This window comes from Astatotilapia calliptera, chromosome 19, assembly GCF_964374335.1.
Source record: "Astatotilapia calliptera chromosome 19, fAstCal68.1, whole genome shotgun sequence".
Taxonomy (NCBI): Eukaryota; Metazoa; Chordata; class Actinopteri; order Cichliformes; family Cichlidae; genus Astatotilapia; species Astatotilapia calliptera.
In genome coordinates this window covers 5,191,559-5,205,921 of record NC_137440.1, presented here as the reverse complement: position 1 = coordinate 5,205,921, position 14,363 = coordinate 5,191,559, and the positions used below count along the sequence as shown (strand labels likewise).

Below are 14,363 nucleotides of genomic sequence, written 5' to 3'. Positions count from 1 at the left end.
TTAGCAGTTGGTTTTGTATCAGTTTTGCTGGAGAATAGCTTGTAGTAATTGTTGTAGTTTTTCCAAGATAACCCCCAAATATTTAGACTCCTTCCTTATTTTTTAGATGACCATTTGGGAAAGTGAGTCAAAACTTTTACCACCAGGAGGCAGAGAAAGTTTTAGTATAGGACCCCCCTGGCAATAAGAAACAAGAAAACGCTGCAACACTGTATCTATATCAGCAAAAATAAACTTAATGTGCGTCGTGGCAAACATTACGTTTACAGCATCTTAACAATCTATAATAAAAGCTACTTAGTTAAGTGTCACAAGTCAGTCTGTTACTCTCGAAGAGCCATCTCCAGCACAACAAAGCTAATCAGAAGTTTGTTCTTGTTTACTCTTTGTGAGTGAGTGTGTATCAGAGGGCCACTTTCCCAATGCTTCGTGTTAGCTTTACCCATGCAACTATTTTTAAACACATGAATTCACAATAAGTAGCTTTAACCAGTTTTCCTTTTATTTTTACATTTAGGTTTTCATCCCACTTAATCTAAAAATATTATAAAATTTCAGCACATTTCAGAGATCCATCTGTAAACCTAGCCTTAGGCTGAGGGGACACTAGGCAGTTTTCTTAGCTGAGAGTTGTTTGGCCAAAATATCTGATTACATGAGAATATCTTGCTTAGAAATGCAGATGCATTAAAAAAAGAGAATAAAAAGCCAGACCATGCTGAGACAATGACTAATGGTTTGGAAAAGGCATTTCAGAAAATACAGTTCCTCCTTTAGTCTTCACACAGCTTGTTTGAAAGCTTGAAAACAGAAGGTGCTTGGTCAACTCAGACCATAAAACACTACCTCTATTCAAAATCTTGCATTTTCATATGCAGATTTCTGTTTACAGAGATCATTAAAGGATAGACATTATCATTTATTTATACATTTTTAATGGCAAGAGGTCACAGGACAGAAAAATATAGACTGATGTAGACACGCTGTCATTGTGAATATATCTGCACTCCCTTGGCGGGGTCTCATTAGCTGCTAGTACTCTGCCTGGATTCAGGATCTTCTAACAAATGACTTCAGATCCTAGTGGCAGACTCTGTGTTAATTTGGTATGATGGGCCCTCTGCTGAGCGCTGTGATGTGTGTGTATGTGTATTAGCATTTGAAAGCTATGGGTGAATTATTGAAGCCAGTGACATTTTCACCAGTGTTTTAAAGTGACATGACAGCGCTTTGATGACGAAACTTGCTGTGTGTGTGTTAACTAAGGGTTCAAGAACATTGTGTGTGCAGTGAGGGATTGTGGATGTTTTGAGGTTTTACTTGGAGAATTAGTGTATACTGTATTGCCAAGGTTATATGGTGAGTTTTCTGAACATCACCTAGGAGTTTTAAATATATACCATAAGTGCATCTACTATGAGGCTGAGGTGCATCACTGGCAGTTGCCAGTAATTTTATGTCTGCATTAGAAATCAAGCATTATCATTTCAGTCCGGTTGTTTTCCAAAAAAAATGAAAATTGCGAAGGTAATACCACTATACAAAAGTAATGACAAACACAGTTTTACCAATTATAGGCCTATTTCTCTACTGCCTCAATTCTCAAAAATTCTAGAAAAACTTTTTAATTCAAGATTAGAAAAATTCCTTGAAAAACATCAAATAATAAATGTTGGTCAGTATGGTTTCAGAACGCAAAGAACCACTTCAATGGCGATAATTGAGGCAGTAGAAGAAATTACTGATACACTGGATAAAAATAAATATGCAGTTGGTATTTTTGTTGATCTCAAAAAGGCCTTCGACACAATCAATCACTCAATATTATTGGATAAATTGGAAAGATATGGTATTCGAGGGAAAGCTGGTAACTGGTTAAAAAGTTACCTAACAGGTCGGGAACAATATGTTAGCATAGGGCATTACCACTCAGAGAAACTTGGTATTGCATGTGGTGTTCCCCAAGGGTCAGTGTTGGGACCAAAACTTTTCAATGTATACATAAATGATATTTTTGATGTTTCTCAAGTACTTAAACTCATACTGTTCGCAGATGACACCAACATATTTTTCAGTAGCGATGATTATACTGATCTTGTAATGACCGTAAACAGGGAGCTAAAATTAATAAAAAAAATGGATGGATATAAATAAATTATCATTAAATATAAATAAAACTAAAGCAATGTTTTTTGGTAATTTAAAATATAATGTAGAATTACCAATTATCATTGAAGGTGTACCAATTGATAATGTGAGTGAAAACAAATTTTTGGGAGTCGTAATTGATAACAAAATTTCATGGAAACCCCACGTCAGACACATAAAAACCAAAATTTCCAGAAGCCTCGCAGTTTTGAACAAAGTGAAACAATTCCTTGATAAAGATGCACTTCGTACTCTGTACTGTACCCTGGTTCTTCCATATCTTACATATTGTGTGGAAGTGTGGGGAAACACATATAAAAATACAACTAATCCATTAGTCACAGTACAGAAACGAGCACTGCGTATTATTCACAAGGCTGGTTATCTAGATCATACTCACAAATTCTTTCTTCAGGCAAAGTTACTTAAATTCCAGGATCTGGTTAATTACAATACATCCATAATTTTGTATAAAGCTTTTACTAAACTTTTACCGGCAAATTTACAAACTAGATTTGAAATTCGAGAAAAGGTTTATAATGTGAGAGGCTTTGGAGAATTCAAATTACCCAGAACTCGAACAACCCGTAAAGGTTTTTGTGTGTCTGTATGTGGTGTGAAAATCTGGAACAGTCTAAGTTTACAATTGAAACAATGCAAAAATATTCATAGATTTAAATTTCTCTACAAACAGTTGGTTTGGTCACAGTATACTCAATGATGCTTTTAGTGTGCTCTGTAATGTCTGTTCTCTTACCATTGCTGGTATGGATTCCAAAAGAAAAAATAAATAAAAAAGTGTGCGTATGTATGTACATATATGTACATGTGTGTGTAGATATATATGCATGTATATGTATGTGTGTTTGTTACTTGTAGTTATTACTGCCTTTTACCTGTGGTAATGCAATTTATAATTTATATATTCTGTATTCAGTTATGAAGGCTCTAATTGTTGTTTGCGAGCTGCCGCTTAGATGCTTGTATGTGCCCGGGGCTGTTGATGGGTCTGTATGCAATGATGGGCGTAGCTGCGGGAAGTTTATTGTTTTTTTTGTTGATGAGTGAGTATAGGGGTGGGATTTAATAAGTTTTCTTCGTCCCACTCCTTTTTCAGGCAATTTTTGTTTTGTGTATTTTATGTTCAATATAGGTATTTGTTGTGCCTGAAAATGAACAAATAAATGAAAAATGAATGAATGAAGAACCTAAGATCAGAATTGAGCATGCAAATGCACAATCAGCCCCACGGCCTAGTTAGCGAAGTTTAGACTTACTGTACTATAAAACTAGTTGGCCAGTAAGATGTTAGATTTTTGTTTTTTTGATCAGTTAGCCCAACAGCAACTGCTAACTACAGCCTGACTGGTTTCCAGACTCATGCTGGACTTGAATGATACAAATGGACTGAAAGCTTCCTCGTGTGCCGCTCATGTCAGACTAAATCTGACAGACACATGTGGACCAGAATCTGCTCACATTTGGTCAGCTGGAGCCAGAAAACCGACAAGTTCACTAAAACGTCAGCACTGTTCAACACCTGCATACTAAACTCTGCAGTCATACAGGCCACATGAAAGTCTCTGTCCTCCGCACTCTGTGTTTGAGCATTCATGTTCACACTGACCACAAGCTGGAATCCTGATGCAGCGGCACTTCACCCCACATACAGTAGATACAGATTTATTTTGGAACACTGCTAAGCAGGTCACACTGTTAGCCAAACTAGCATGAGCCAAGCTGGCAGCGTGTGTGACCTACATTCTCACATGCCGAGCGGTGTCCTAATCCAGGCTGTAGCAGAGCAGGAGGTGTTGTGTTGTTCAGAGAGGTCACCATGGAGCAACACAGTGACTCAGCGGCTTGAGGTGGATGTAAAGTAGCCGCAGTGGGTTCAAAACAAGGTCACCTGCTTTCTAAAAAGGTCATCTAATTTTAGTGCGCACTAGTTTCCTTTCCGCAAAGCAGTAACAACAGAGTTAGATGGCAAGAAAATATAAAACTTTAATAAAAGTACATAAAACTAATGAGATGGAAATAGTAAAATAATTGTATCTTACCTCAGACACACAGCGAGACGCTGTTCCAGGTGTGTCGGTTCTCTGAAATAAATTCTCTGGCTCCTCAGAAGTTGTCCCAAATCTGCCCACAAGAGCTCAAACTGCCCCACTGACATCCTGACATATGTACGAACGCAGCCGTGACACAGCTTCAAGTCATGGCTCGAACCGTGAAATTCTCCCTGCTGCTATTGTCTCATAAGAATTAGACGAACCCAAAATCTCCTTTTATTCCTTCTCTTGTTTAGGAATTCATCACTGCTTGATGTTAACTTCATTTTTTCACGGTTTGTTTTTTGACGATACATTTTCAGAAAAAACGCAACACATTTAGTGTATATGAATGTTACACGACAAGTTTGGAGCTGAAAAATATGGAATTTCGTGCCGCTTTTTCACAACGTGCTCAGTGTTTAATGGTCTTAAACAGTGCTTTAATTAGATCATGTTGTTTTTTGTAATTACAATGATTATCCCAATGTAATTCCGAAACACCACCTCTAACTACAAACACGCACATTTTACAAAAACTGAAGAGTTTATGCTTTTGAGGCAGAATTTAGGAAGCACTGCATTGTTGAGATACACAAGTGGGTAATTTGCATGTTCATCACATCACTAAACTTCAGTTATAAAAGTTTGTGACAGCTGATGTTATTTTAGCCCGGAGTCCGTCTGTCTGTCTTTGTGCATCTGAGCGGGTTTACAGCTTCTGAATTTAGTTCACCAATCTCAGTCAACAGCAAGTGTGATATAGAGCCAGTGTTACTCCCCGAAACACGAGTTTTCCATGTTTTTGCACACAAACATGGAACTGGTCCCTCGTGGAACTGACTCATGGTTAAAAGGGGGAATATGACATCCTTACCAGTTCTGCTTTTTCAGCAGTAGTACTCAGCAGATTTTTTTTGTTCTATAGTGCCTCTAGATTTATAGATACTAGAGTAACTGGTGTCAGGTATGGCTTGTATATGTGTTTGTATGCTTATTATTTGATCACTTTTCTGATGTTTCATGATTTTTTTCTCTTGTTTGTGTGACTATAGGACATCTGTGAGGACATCTCAGATCATGTGGAGCAGATTCACGCCTTGCTGGAGACGGAGTTCTCTCTGAAACTACTGTCCTACTCTGTTAACATCATTGTTGACATCAGGTTCGTCATCACAAGATGAGACATAATTTAAATTTCAGCACACAGTATACAGCATAATTGTAAGAGTTACAATGTAATAACTCTATTATGTAGGTACTGGGTTAAAAAGAGTAGAGTAATGAATATAGCTGTTTTTAACGCCCAGTTGCTCGTTCTGTTCATATATCTAAGACCTACTATTAATTAATAATGGGTGCCCTTTTATTACAACAGCTCACAATCTGCCCACAAATCTAAGCAAAAATCTGAGAAAGATGAAGTGGTGGGAAAGTATTTAATATCTATGTATGTACAGTATACTGTTACTACAAAATGTTACAGTGTAACCCTGAAGAAATGACATTGCATGTTTTGAGTAACGGTCTGAAACATTAATGATGCAAAGCAGAAATGTAAGAATGTTAAAAACAGCTTCTTTCATAGTCATCGGGTTTCATAAGAAATACATAACGATGCACATGAGCTATCGGTAAACGTTGTACCTCTTGTGGTTTAGGACGGTGCAGCTGCTGTGGCACCAGCTGAGAGTCTCGGTTCTGGTCCTGAAAGAACGTCTGCTGCAGAGCCTGCAGGACTCCAACGGAAACTACACCCGGCAGACTGACATCCTGCAGGCCTTCAGCCAGGACCAGCACCAGGTATCAGACACACAGACGAACAAATCTCATGTTTTAGACGCTCTTTTATTTTTAAATCAAGTATTTCTCAGCTCCAAAAGTTGCCTCTATCAGTGAGATCTCAGTGAATTCAATCAAACAGACTGACTGTGTTTGGAATCACACTGAGAAGAAATAAATACATTTGTTAAATTTCACAGTGATAGTGTCTGTCTGATACATTAAAGTGGTTATTTCTTCATCTAGACCCGCCTGGACGCTCTGACAGAGGTAGACGATTGTGGTCAGCTGACTATCCGCTGCAGCCAAGACTACTTCTCTCTGGACTGTGGTATCACTGCCTTTGAGTTAAGTGACTACAGTCCCAGTGATGAACCCGAGGTCCGGGTAGCAGAGTCTAATAGTGAGGACACCCTAAAGGAAATCAACCAAACCCAAGACCCAAACCAGGAACCAAGATCTGAGGAAAGTGGAGATCCCCATCTGTCAAACCACAAAATCCATAACAGTTTACCGGAACTCTCTTCTCCCAGTGACTCAACAAACCATAACCCTTCTTCATCTATTTTGCTCACAATGCAATGTGGCATGCCTAACCACAATGAAAGTGCGAAGCGCCCCCTGCAGGGTGAGTTCCACAGCACCGAAGTATCACCCACACAACCATCACTTCCCAAGAGAGCGGCTATGTTCCTAGATGGAGCATCCAGGGCGGAGGACTCAGTGGGAGGTTCGGAGAAGGTTAGCCCAGTCTCAGGGATCCAGTTCCAGTCTGAGCTGAGCCGAAGCACCCCGTCTCTCATCTCTGCCTCTCCTCCAGACCGCTCCAAGTTCTGGTTGGAACTGGACTCAGTTTATCCGGAAAATGTTTCACAGTCCTGCGAGAGCCTGCAGGTTTGTCCTCCTTTGTCCTTTGTTTTTTCACTTCAGTAACAACATTTATAAATGAAATGAGCATAAATCCAGAACTGCAACAGAGACATTTTTACCTATTGTGAAAACTACATGTACTGAAGATTTGCCAAAGAAAACCATTTGTTCAATTTCTGAAAAATAAAAACAAAACAGTAAAAACTTCAGGCAGGATGCTTAACTTTCGTAAGAAAATATTGCACCAACAAGCAATAAATAGTTAATGTAACTAATCTTTACACAGATACAGCTGGATATAGATTTAAGGAAAACACAACTAATTTAAAACTTTCACAATTCACAAGGATATACTTGAAGTAATACTGGCTAATAGCAGAACATAAAGACCATATATTTTAATATCTCAGGAGATGTGTTTGTTTCTTGGGGAACATTGAGAATGTCACAAATATAGTATACCTGCAGCAAAATACAAAACCCCACCGCCTACACAGCAGTAGGCATCCTTGTTTGCTGCCTCAGCGGTAAACTGTAGAATGTGAGTTGCAATGAGTTGATGATGGCTGCATCCACAGATGGGTCTTGTAATAAAACAATGGACTCCAGCTGGTGTCACGACTATCGCCGTGACACAGAGGTAGCCTCATAACCTGAAGAGACAGAAGGATCTCTTGTTAAACCCACACATTCTTCTGTTTTGTCTTGCATTTCTTCCTATTGAGACAGAGATGGCTTTTTATTGATGTTAATTCTCTTCCACTATATGTACCCAGTGAACATAAAGAGCTTCAGAAACGTCATCATTAACTCAAATTTCCATTACAGGTGATGAATGGGTGCAACATACGTAGAAAAAATGCAAGCTCCAGATACGGAGGACGCTCAGGTGGGAGTGCACAGAGGCTTCTGCCTGACCAGAGGAGCTCATCTGGGGCCAGACCAACCGCTGACGCCCCCCTGCCTTTGCAGGACCTGAAGTCTCAGAATGAAACATCAAATCAAATGGAGAGGATGCAGAAGGAGACACATACACATAGTGAGGGGGACTCTGATTCCTCCTTGCCTTCTCCCATGAGGGAGCAAGCTCTCTCTTCAGACTTGGAAGCATCAGGAGAGGAGTCGGACCCCCGACCGCCTCGTAGCAAGGCGGCGGTCTGGATTGTAAAGCGCCAGGGTCAGAGGGTGAGAGATTATTTCCTTTGTTTAGGAGAAAAGTTTGTGTTTTGTTCAGACAGAGAAGGACAGAGGCATATTACAGAGCGTTTGTGTGTGTGGTAGCATTTTTCTCAGATTAATTGGAATTATTTGCCATCTGAAGTCAGTCTAAATCGACATCTATTCGTTTTCATTTCTTTCATTTTGATTAATTTATCATGTTTTAAAGTAGTGGAAACTTTTGTAGTTGATGTCTTCTCAAATCACAAGCATGCAGTACTATACTAATCACAATTTACCTGCAAGTATCCAGTTTAAATAAGAGCTGAGATCAGGAACTATGTGGTCAAAAACAGAAGACGAGGTTAGCAAGTACAGAAGTTTGACAACTGCACGTACTCAATGTTCCACTGTATGTTTATTTCCTACTTTCTTGTCTGATAGGGTCCCCAAGTCTCATCCAAAGGCAGCCCAGACAGGGAGCACTGGTATGGGTCAGAAGAGTTCCTGGCTCTCCCTGCTCAGCTCCGCAAAACAGAAATGCTTGCTATGAAACTAGAAAGTCTGACTCAGACCGTCCCCTTGGTTAGTTAACAACTAGGATCCTGAATACTGTGTCTGACTGTCCATCATTGTAATCTAAACTGCAACCACTATTGCTCTTTTTACATCTAACTGCAGAGGCCAGGTGGCTCTACCCAGGATGTGGATGATTGGGATTTGACTGAGCTCAACCCGGACTGGGATGTAGGAGAGAGCGGGGACAATGTGAGCAGTGTAGTGGATAGTGGGGAAGACATTCCTTCTCCTCTGCCATCGCTGGTATGAAAATAGTTTCTTTGTGTGTTTTAACTCCAAAAAAAAAACTTGTTGAAGCTGAACGAATGTTCCAATAATGTTGACTTGTGCATCCTCCTGCAGGTTACTCGCAGGCGAAACCTGCTTGGTCGCTTTAGCCCCAGTTCCTCGAGCGATGTTGCACCCTCCCTGGACGAAAGCATCGAGTCGGGCCCGTTAAGTGACCTGCAGTCTGAAGAGGATGAGGGGCGAAGGTCAGCAGAGCATCAGCCTCCGCTGACCCTGCCCCCGTTGAGAGGGCGTGAATGCGCGTCTCTGGTGCAGCAGCTGCTGGAGGACATTCACAGTCACGACAAAGACCCTGATATCTGGAAGAAGATTGAGGTATTCCTATCTAGTCTTCACGTTATCTGTCTGTGTTCAGGCTTTGATACATATGTAGCTCATTCCCTCTACTGTCATTTACAAGTTTGGGGGCATTTCTCATCCCATGAAAATGAGCTTTCCTAGAAGCTTCATTTCGTTTTTGTTCTACTGCAAACATCCAGCTTCACACTGAGCACCAGCTTGGTATTTTTTACCTTCCTAAGTATCCTCTGATGCTCAATCCAATACATTTTTACACCTCTGACTGTATTAAAACAGTAATATTCCTTATTAAAAATTACTACCTGTAATTACTTTTAAGTCTGGGGTGGTAATTTATGCCAGCACAGTTACATTGCAGTGGAATTTCTCCTGCTACTTAAAGAGAAATCCTTCTTTGTCTTCATTTTTGATGATGACGCCATTGCAGTTTTCTATTTTTCCGAATATACTGTAAGCAAAACAACAACTCTTAGGAATGTTGACTGATTTCTGTTTGAGATATTTTGCTCTATGATTGTGTGGGCGGTTTACTCTTTAACATTTCGTCATCATCGCGATTATTGGAGCAAAATATTCTGACTTATTAACCAGTCCACACAGACAATGTTTTAACCTCCATCACTGAACGTACAGAGACTCGCCCACACATGACTTTAAGTGTAGTCTATTTTCTTCCAGTAATACTTGTACAACCGTATTTTTTGGACCATAAGGCGCACTGGATTATAAGGTGCATTAAGTGAAACAAAGCAGTCAGATAAGTCAAACTTTACTCAACTCATTCTTCTTGCTTCCTCCACTTTTGTACCATTGATTCATTAATGTTGAATCCTCTCGCAGCTGCTCTGTTCCCATGTTGTTGCAGTATATTAATGACTAACCTCGTATTGTGGATGGATTATCTCAGTTGTTCTCCTGACTGAAGTTTGGTCGGTTTACAGCATCCTGCCATGCGATTACATTTGTCCCTAACCATCGGGAACCCAACTTTTATTGAGTGGAAAAAAAGTTAGCTTCACTGTTTATGTTATGCTAACATAGCTTTGTCTCTAGCGATCACGTAGCACATCGTTATATACCAGCTAGCCCAACTTCAGTAACCCTACAAACGTCACTGCTGTTTAGTTTTCAGTCTTCTTTATGTTGGAAGTGACAGCAGAGCTGTACGTTTTAGTTTTTTCAAAAATCTCTCAGTCAGAACATGCTATATCATGTTTAGGTGGAAACTAGCGAGCTAACTTCCTGCTAACTTCTAACTCTGTTAAATTTAATAAATTCTGTTTTCATGGATGCCTGGATGTTAAACTTAATTGATACACCTGGTAAAGCACCAACGCTGATCATTTTATTAAAGGTGAAAGAATTTAGACAGTTTTTAACTCTCAGTGATGCCGCAGTGTTCGTTTGACTATGGGACCTGAAGGAGACTACAGTAGCTGTAATGCTTCGACAATCCATCAACCATTGCGGCTTCGTAGCATATCAAAGTTGTACTAAAACATTTTTTGACAGACTTTTGAGCGCCGTGTACCACATAAAATCGGTTCGAGGTCAGTAAAGCCCAGCAGAATTCATACATAAGGCGCACCGGATTATAAGGTACACTTTCGATAAAAAAATAATAAAATAAAATGAAAGGATTTTAAGTGCGCCTAATGCAGAAATTATGCTAAGTCATATTTTACATAAGTCATCCACAGCAAACTGTGCAAATGAAAAAATTAACTATTGATCTTATCACAAGCATCAACATTTCTGCACTCAGTTTAAAATCTGTGTAAAAGCACCTGCGATAGTAGGAAGGGTATTTGAGCATAAGGCATATGTTACTTGCACATTTTTGAGGCCGCCTTTAATGCTAAACGATATTTACAGATTTGTGCATAACATATGCCAACATCCAGTTGACATGTTTTTTTAGGGTCTTGCTTTTTTCAGCAATGCCATAAACAGGCTCAAGGTGTCTGACAGGGAGGCAGCCTGCATAAGATGATCACTTAAATAAAGTATAATTTTAAAAAAACAACTAAAATAAATAAAGTTCAAGAGAGTGAACTGGGCGAGCTCTTACAATCTGGAGGCCACAGTGAGCTCAGTGAACCTACAACGTCGGCCAGTTATCAGTAAGAATAGGCCAGGACTTCCTTGTGATGTGGGCGGGGCATAACACAACAACTCCAAAGTAGATTTTGCCTGTACCTCAATAGAATGGCTCAAGGGTGCTAAACTAACCTGCCAAAAGTAAAACTTGGAATGTTTGTGTTTCACTGCTGTAGCTGGTTTTTACTGCCAGTCTGTGAGATAGATCTCTGCACTTTCATTTAGACAAAAGATGACAAGTTGAAACAAAATCAGTCCAACATCCACTTTTGCCCCTTCAATGAAGCTACCTTGATGGATTGGAAGGCTAGTATCGGATTGTCCACTGGCCCTGCTAATTCATCACCTCACTTCAAAAGGTCACGTTTGATTGGCAGGCAGATTATTGATGAGGTTTGCCTGGTGAACTAATCAGTCATATCTGTCATATTGAATATCGTGAAATGCCAATAGCTCTGGGGATAAGTTCCTATCATGGCTGCTTGTTTAATTAGTGCTATAAAGTGGCTCTGTCGCCTTTAATATTTCTTTATTGTTTTATTTTACTCAGGTTTATTTCACTCTCTCACCTTTATTGCCTTAATATTACAATTCTTAATACCCTCGACTCCCCAGGCAACATTTTACTTTGCTGCTGTAACATCTCAGTTTCCCCTCAGGGATCAATGAAGTTCAGCGTGCCCATCTTATCTGGTGCTAGCCGGGTCAGAAGCCCACCTACAGAATTGGACAGCTGTAATAAGATTAACAGTGAGAATGGTCAGGGTCCTTTTGAATCAGTCTGAGAATTAAAGTGTCAGCTGTGTGAGGGGATGTCCTTGGAAATGGGGATCAGTGACCCGGAGGGTTATAAATTCATTCCCCACATTAAATTCTGTCCTCCATGTTACCAAATTGGCCTGATTGGCCATAATAGTGACTATTAATGATGATTTGACTGTTGAAATGTCAAAGTTGCCCTCTTTTTTTGCTTTTCCTTTTTTGATGTCAGTCTTTGGTAGAACGCTGGTGCTGTAGTGAACCTCCTGGTCTGCAGCAGCCTTTCTGGATCCACTTTGCATGGTCTTTGCATCTGCCACTGTTGGTTTCCTCTGGGTTTACATGCCTGCTACATTAATTGGTGATTCAAAATAGTTTTTTTTTGCCCCAATAATAGACTGGTGAGTCTGTGTCTCAACTTATGACAGCTGGGAGATGCTCCATCCTTTTAATGGCCCTAAGCTGGTCAAGCGATCAAGAAAATGAATGAATGGATGATCAATATCAAGCTCAATCTCATGTGTTAACTTAAAGGAAGACAAATGGGAATCAAATCACAGTGTACTAGTAATTTCAAAGTGTCCCACATTGGTGTAATGTTTCCCACATCCCTGAGTATGTGAGGATCTGCTTGGGTATGAGGAATGTAAATTTCAAGGTCAGAGGGTGAATTGTGTTTGATGCCTTGACATTAGAAAACATTGTTTTAGCTCATGGTGCATTCAGGCTTTCCCTGAATGTTACTAACAGGAAGGAATAAAAAAAAAAAATCACATTCAGACAACACCCGGCGCAGAGCATTGAGTAAAAAACATGTAACTCCAGAGAGTTACAAAAATAAAGAAATATTCCTAATTTTGAATTAAAACATAATAAACAAACACAAAAAAATCCTCCCAGAATCAGGAATTATACCCTGCTGTCTTGCAGAACACCTTGTGTTAACCACACACACATAAGCAGACACACACACACACACACACTCCTCTTTCCTCTCTGCTCCTGGGTAATTAGCTGATTAGCTGCTTAATTAGCAGCATGTAATCATGGCGATGGATGAGCTGCCTAATTGAGGAAGTGAAGAGAGGAGAAGGAGCGTCTCAGTGTGGAGGGTGACATTCTGTCTCTCTGCAAAGAGTCTCTACTGAATACAACCGAGCAGATTAACATAGAATGAAAAATCATCCGTCCAGGGAAGAGAAACTGTGGAAAGATCACTGTTGGAGCAGAAATGAGTCAAATCTAGGAGCAGAACACGAATATAATACGTCCGGCACCTCTCGTCTTCTCGGGGGAGAAGCTCATGGTTGTGTTTGCAGGTGGAGTTGAGGAAATTTGATTAGAGCAGAGACAAACTGAGTAGAAACTCTGAAATGTCAGTAAAATATAACAGGAAGGGGGCAGATATCTACCTTTATTCTCATGGATTTAGTTCTTTTAATCATAGAGGAACCATAAAAAAGCTTACCTAAGCAACACTTTGTTGCTTAGTTGATTGTTCTGATTATTGAGTATAATCTGAATACTAGTAGATCAGATCAGTTTAAGTGAGTACAGTGGAACCCCGGCTTACGAAGACCTCATTTAACGGAAAATTCAAGTTACGAAGGCACTTAACGGCAATATTTCTGCCCGTGGTACGGCAAAATGCCCGCGTAGCGAAATAGATAGAATGGAAAATTATAAAAAAATTCAATTCAATTCCATAATGTTATGTACATGTACACATACGTATGTATGCATGCATACGTATGCTTTCTTCAACCTCTGCCACCTCCTCCTCCACCAAGAACTTCGTCTTCAGCCAGCATCGCCTCACTCCAAAGGCGATGGAAAAAGGTGCTTTGACATACAAAAATTTTGACTTACGAAAGACCCTCTGGAACGAATTAATTTCGTAAGTCGGGGTTCCACTCTATATTCATTTTGAAGCTTCAGCCTCAGAGGTTTGGACGTCATTGTGTTGGGTTTTTGGATGATCAGGACAATGGCGCATTAAGTGATGAGCTAAGGTTATCATGATTGATTAACTGTGTGGTTGCAACAGATCCCCATCTGATCTGCTACTGCTACTGACTCAGTATAATAAAATGTTGTTGCTGGAGGTTGGTGACTGTCGCTAGGTGAAATTTGTTACAAGAAGGGTGCTCCACCAGAAGCATTACACCTGAGCAACTCATGGAGACACAGCTTCAAATTACGAGTAATTTAAAGGTGTAACAAAACAGTGATCATTAATTAACCTGTTTTTGAAAGCTAAGCTGTTGAAGTGTGTATGACCAGGCTGTATTTATTATAGAAGCCCATGTTATGCCTCTGCACACAATG

At 39.9% G+C, this 14,363-nt stretch overlaps 1 protein-coding gene across 1 annotated transcript in view; it reads left to right on the top strand.

The window, feature by feature from the left end:
- Positions 1-14,363, top strand: part of akap6 (A kinase (PRKA) anchor protein 6) — a 220,964-nt gene that overhangs the window by 41,214 nt on the left and 165,387 nt on the right. Inside the window, exons 4-10 of the mRNA XM_026151733.2 lie at positions 5,255-5,364; positions 5,861-6,002; positions 6,228-6,875; positions 7,680-8,036; positions 8,454-8,594; positions 8,691-8,831; positions 8,931-9,191. Of these exons, the coding sequence (XP_026007518.2) occupies positions 5,255-5,364; positions 5,861-6,002; positions 6,228-6,875; positions 7,680-8,036; positions 8,454-8,594; positions 8,691-8,831; positions 8,931-9,191 (1,800 nt within the window). The remainder of the gene's footprint in view (positions 1-5,254; positions 5,365-5,860; positions 6,003-6,227; positions 6,876-7,679; positions 8,037-8,453; positions 8,595-8,690; positions 8,832-8,930; positions 9,192-14,363) is intronic.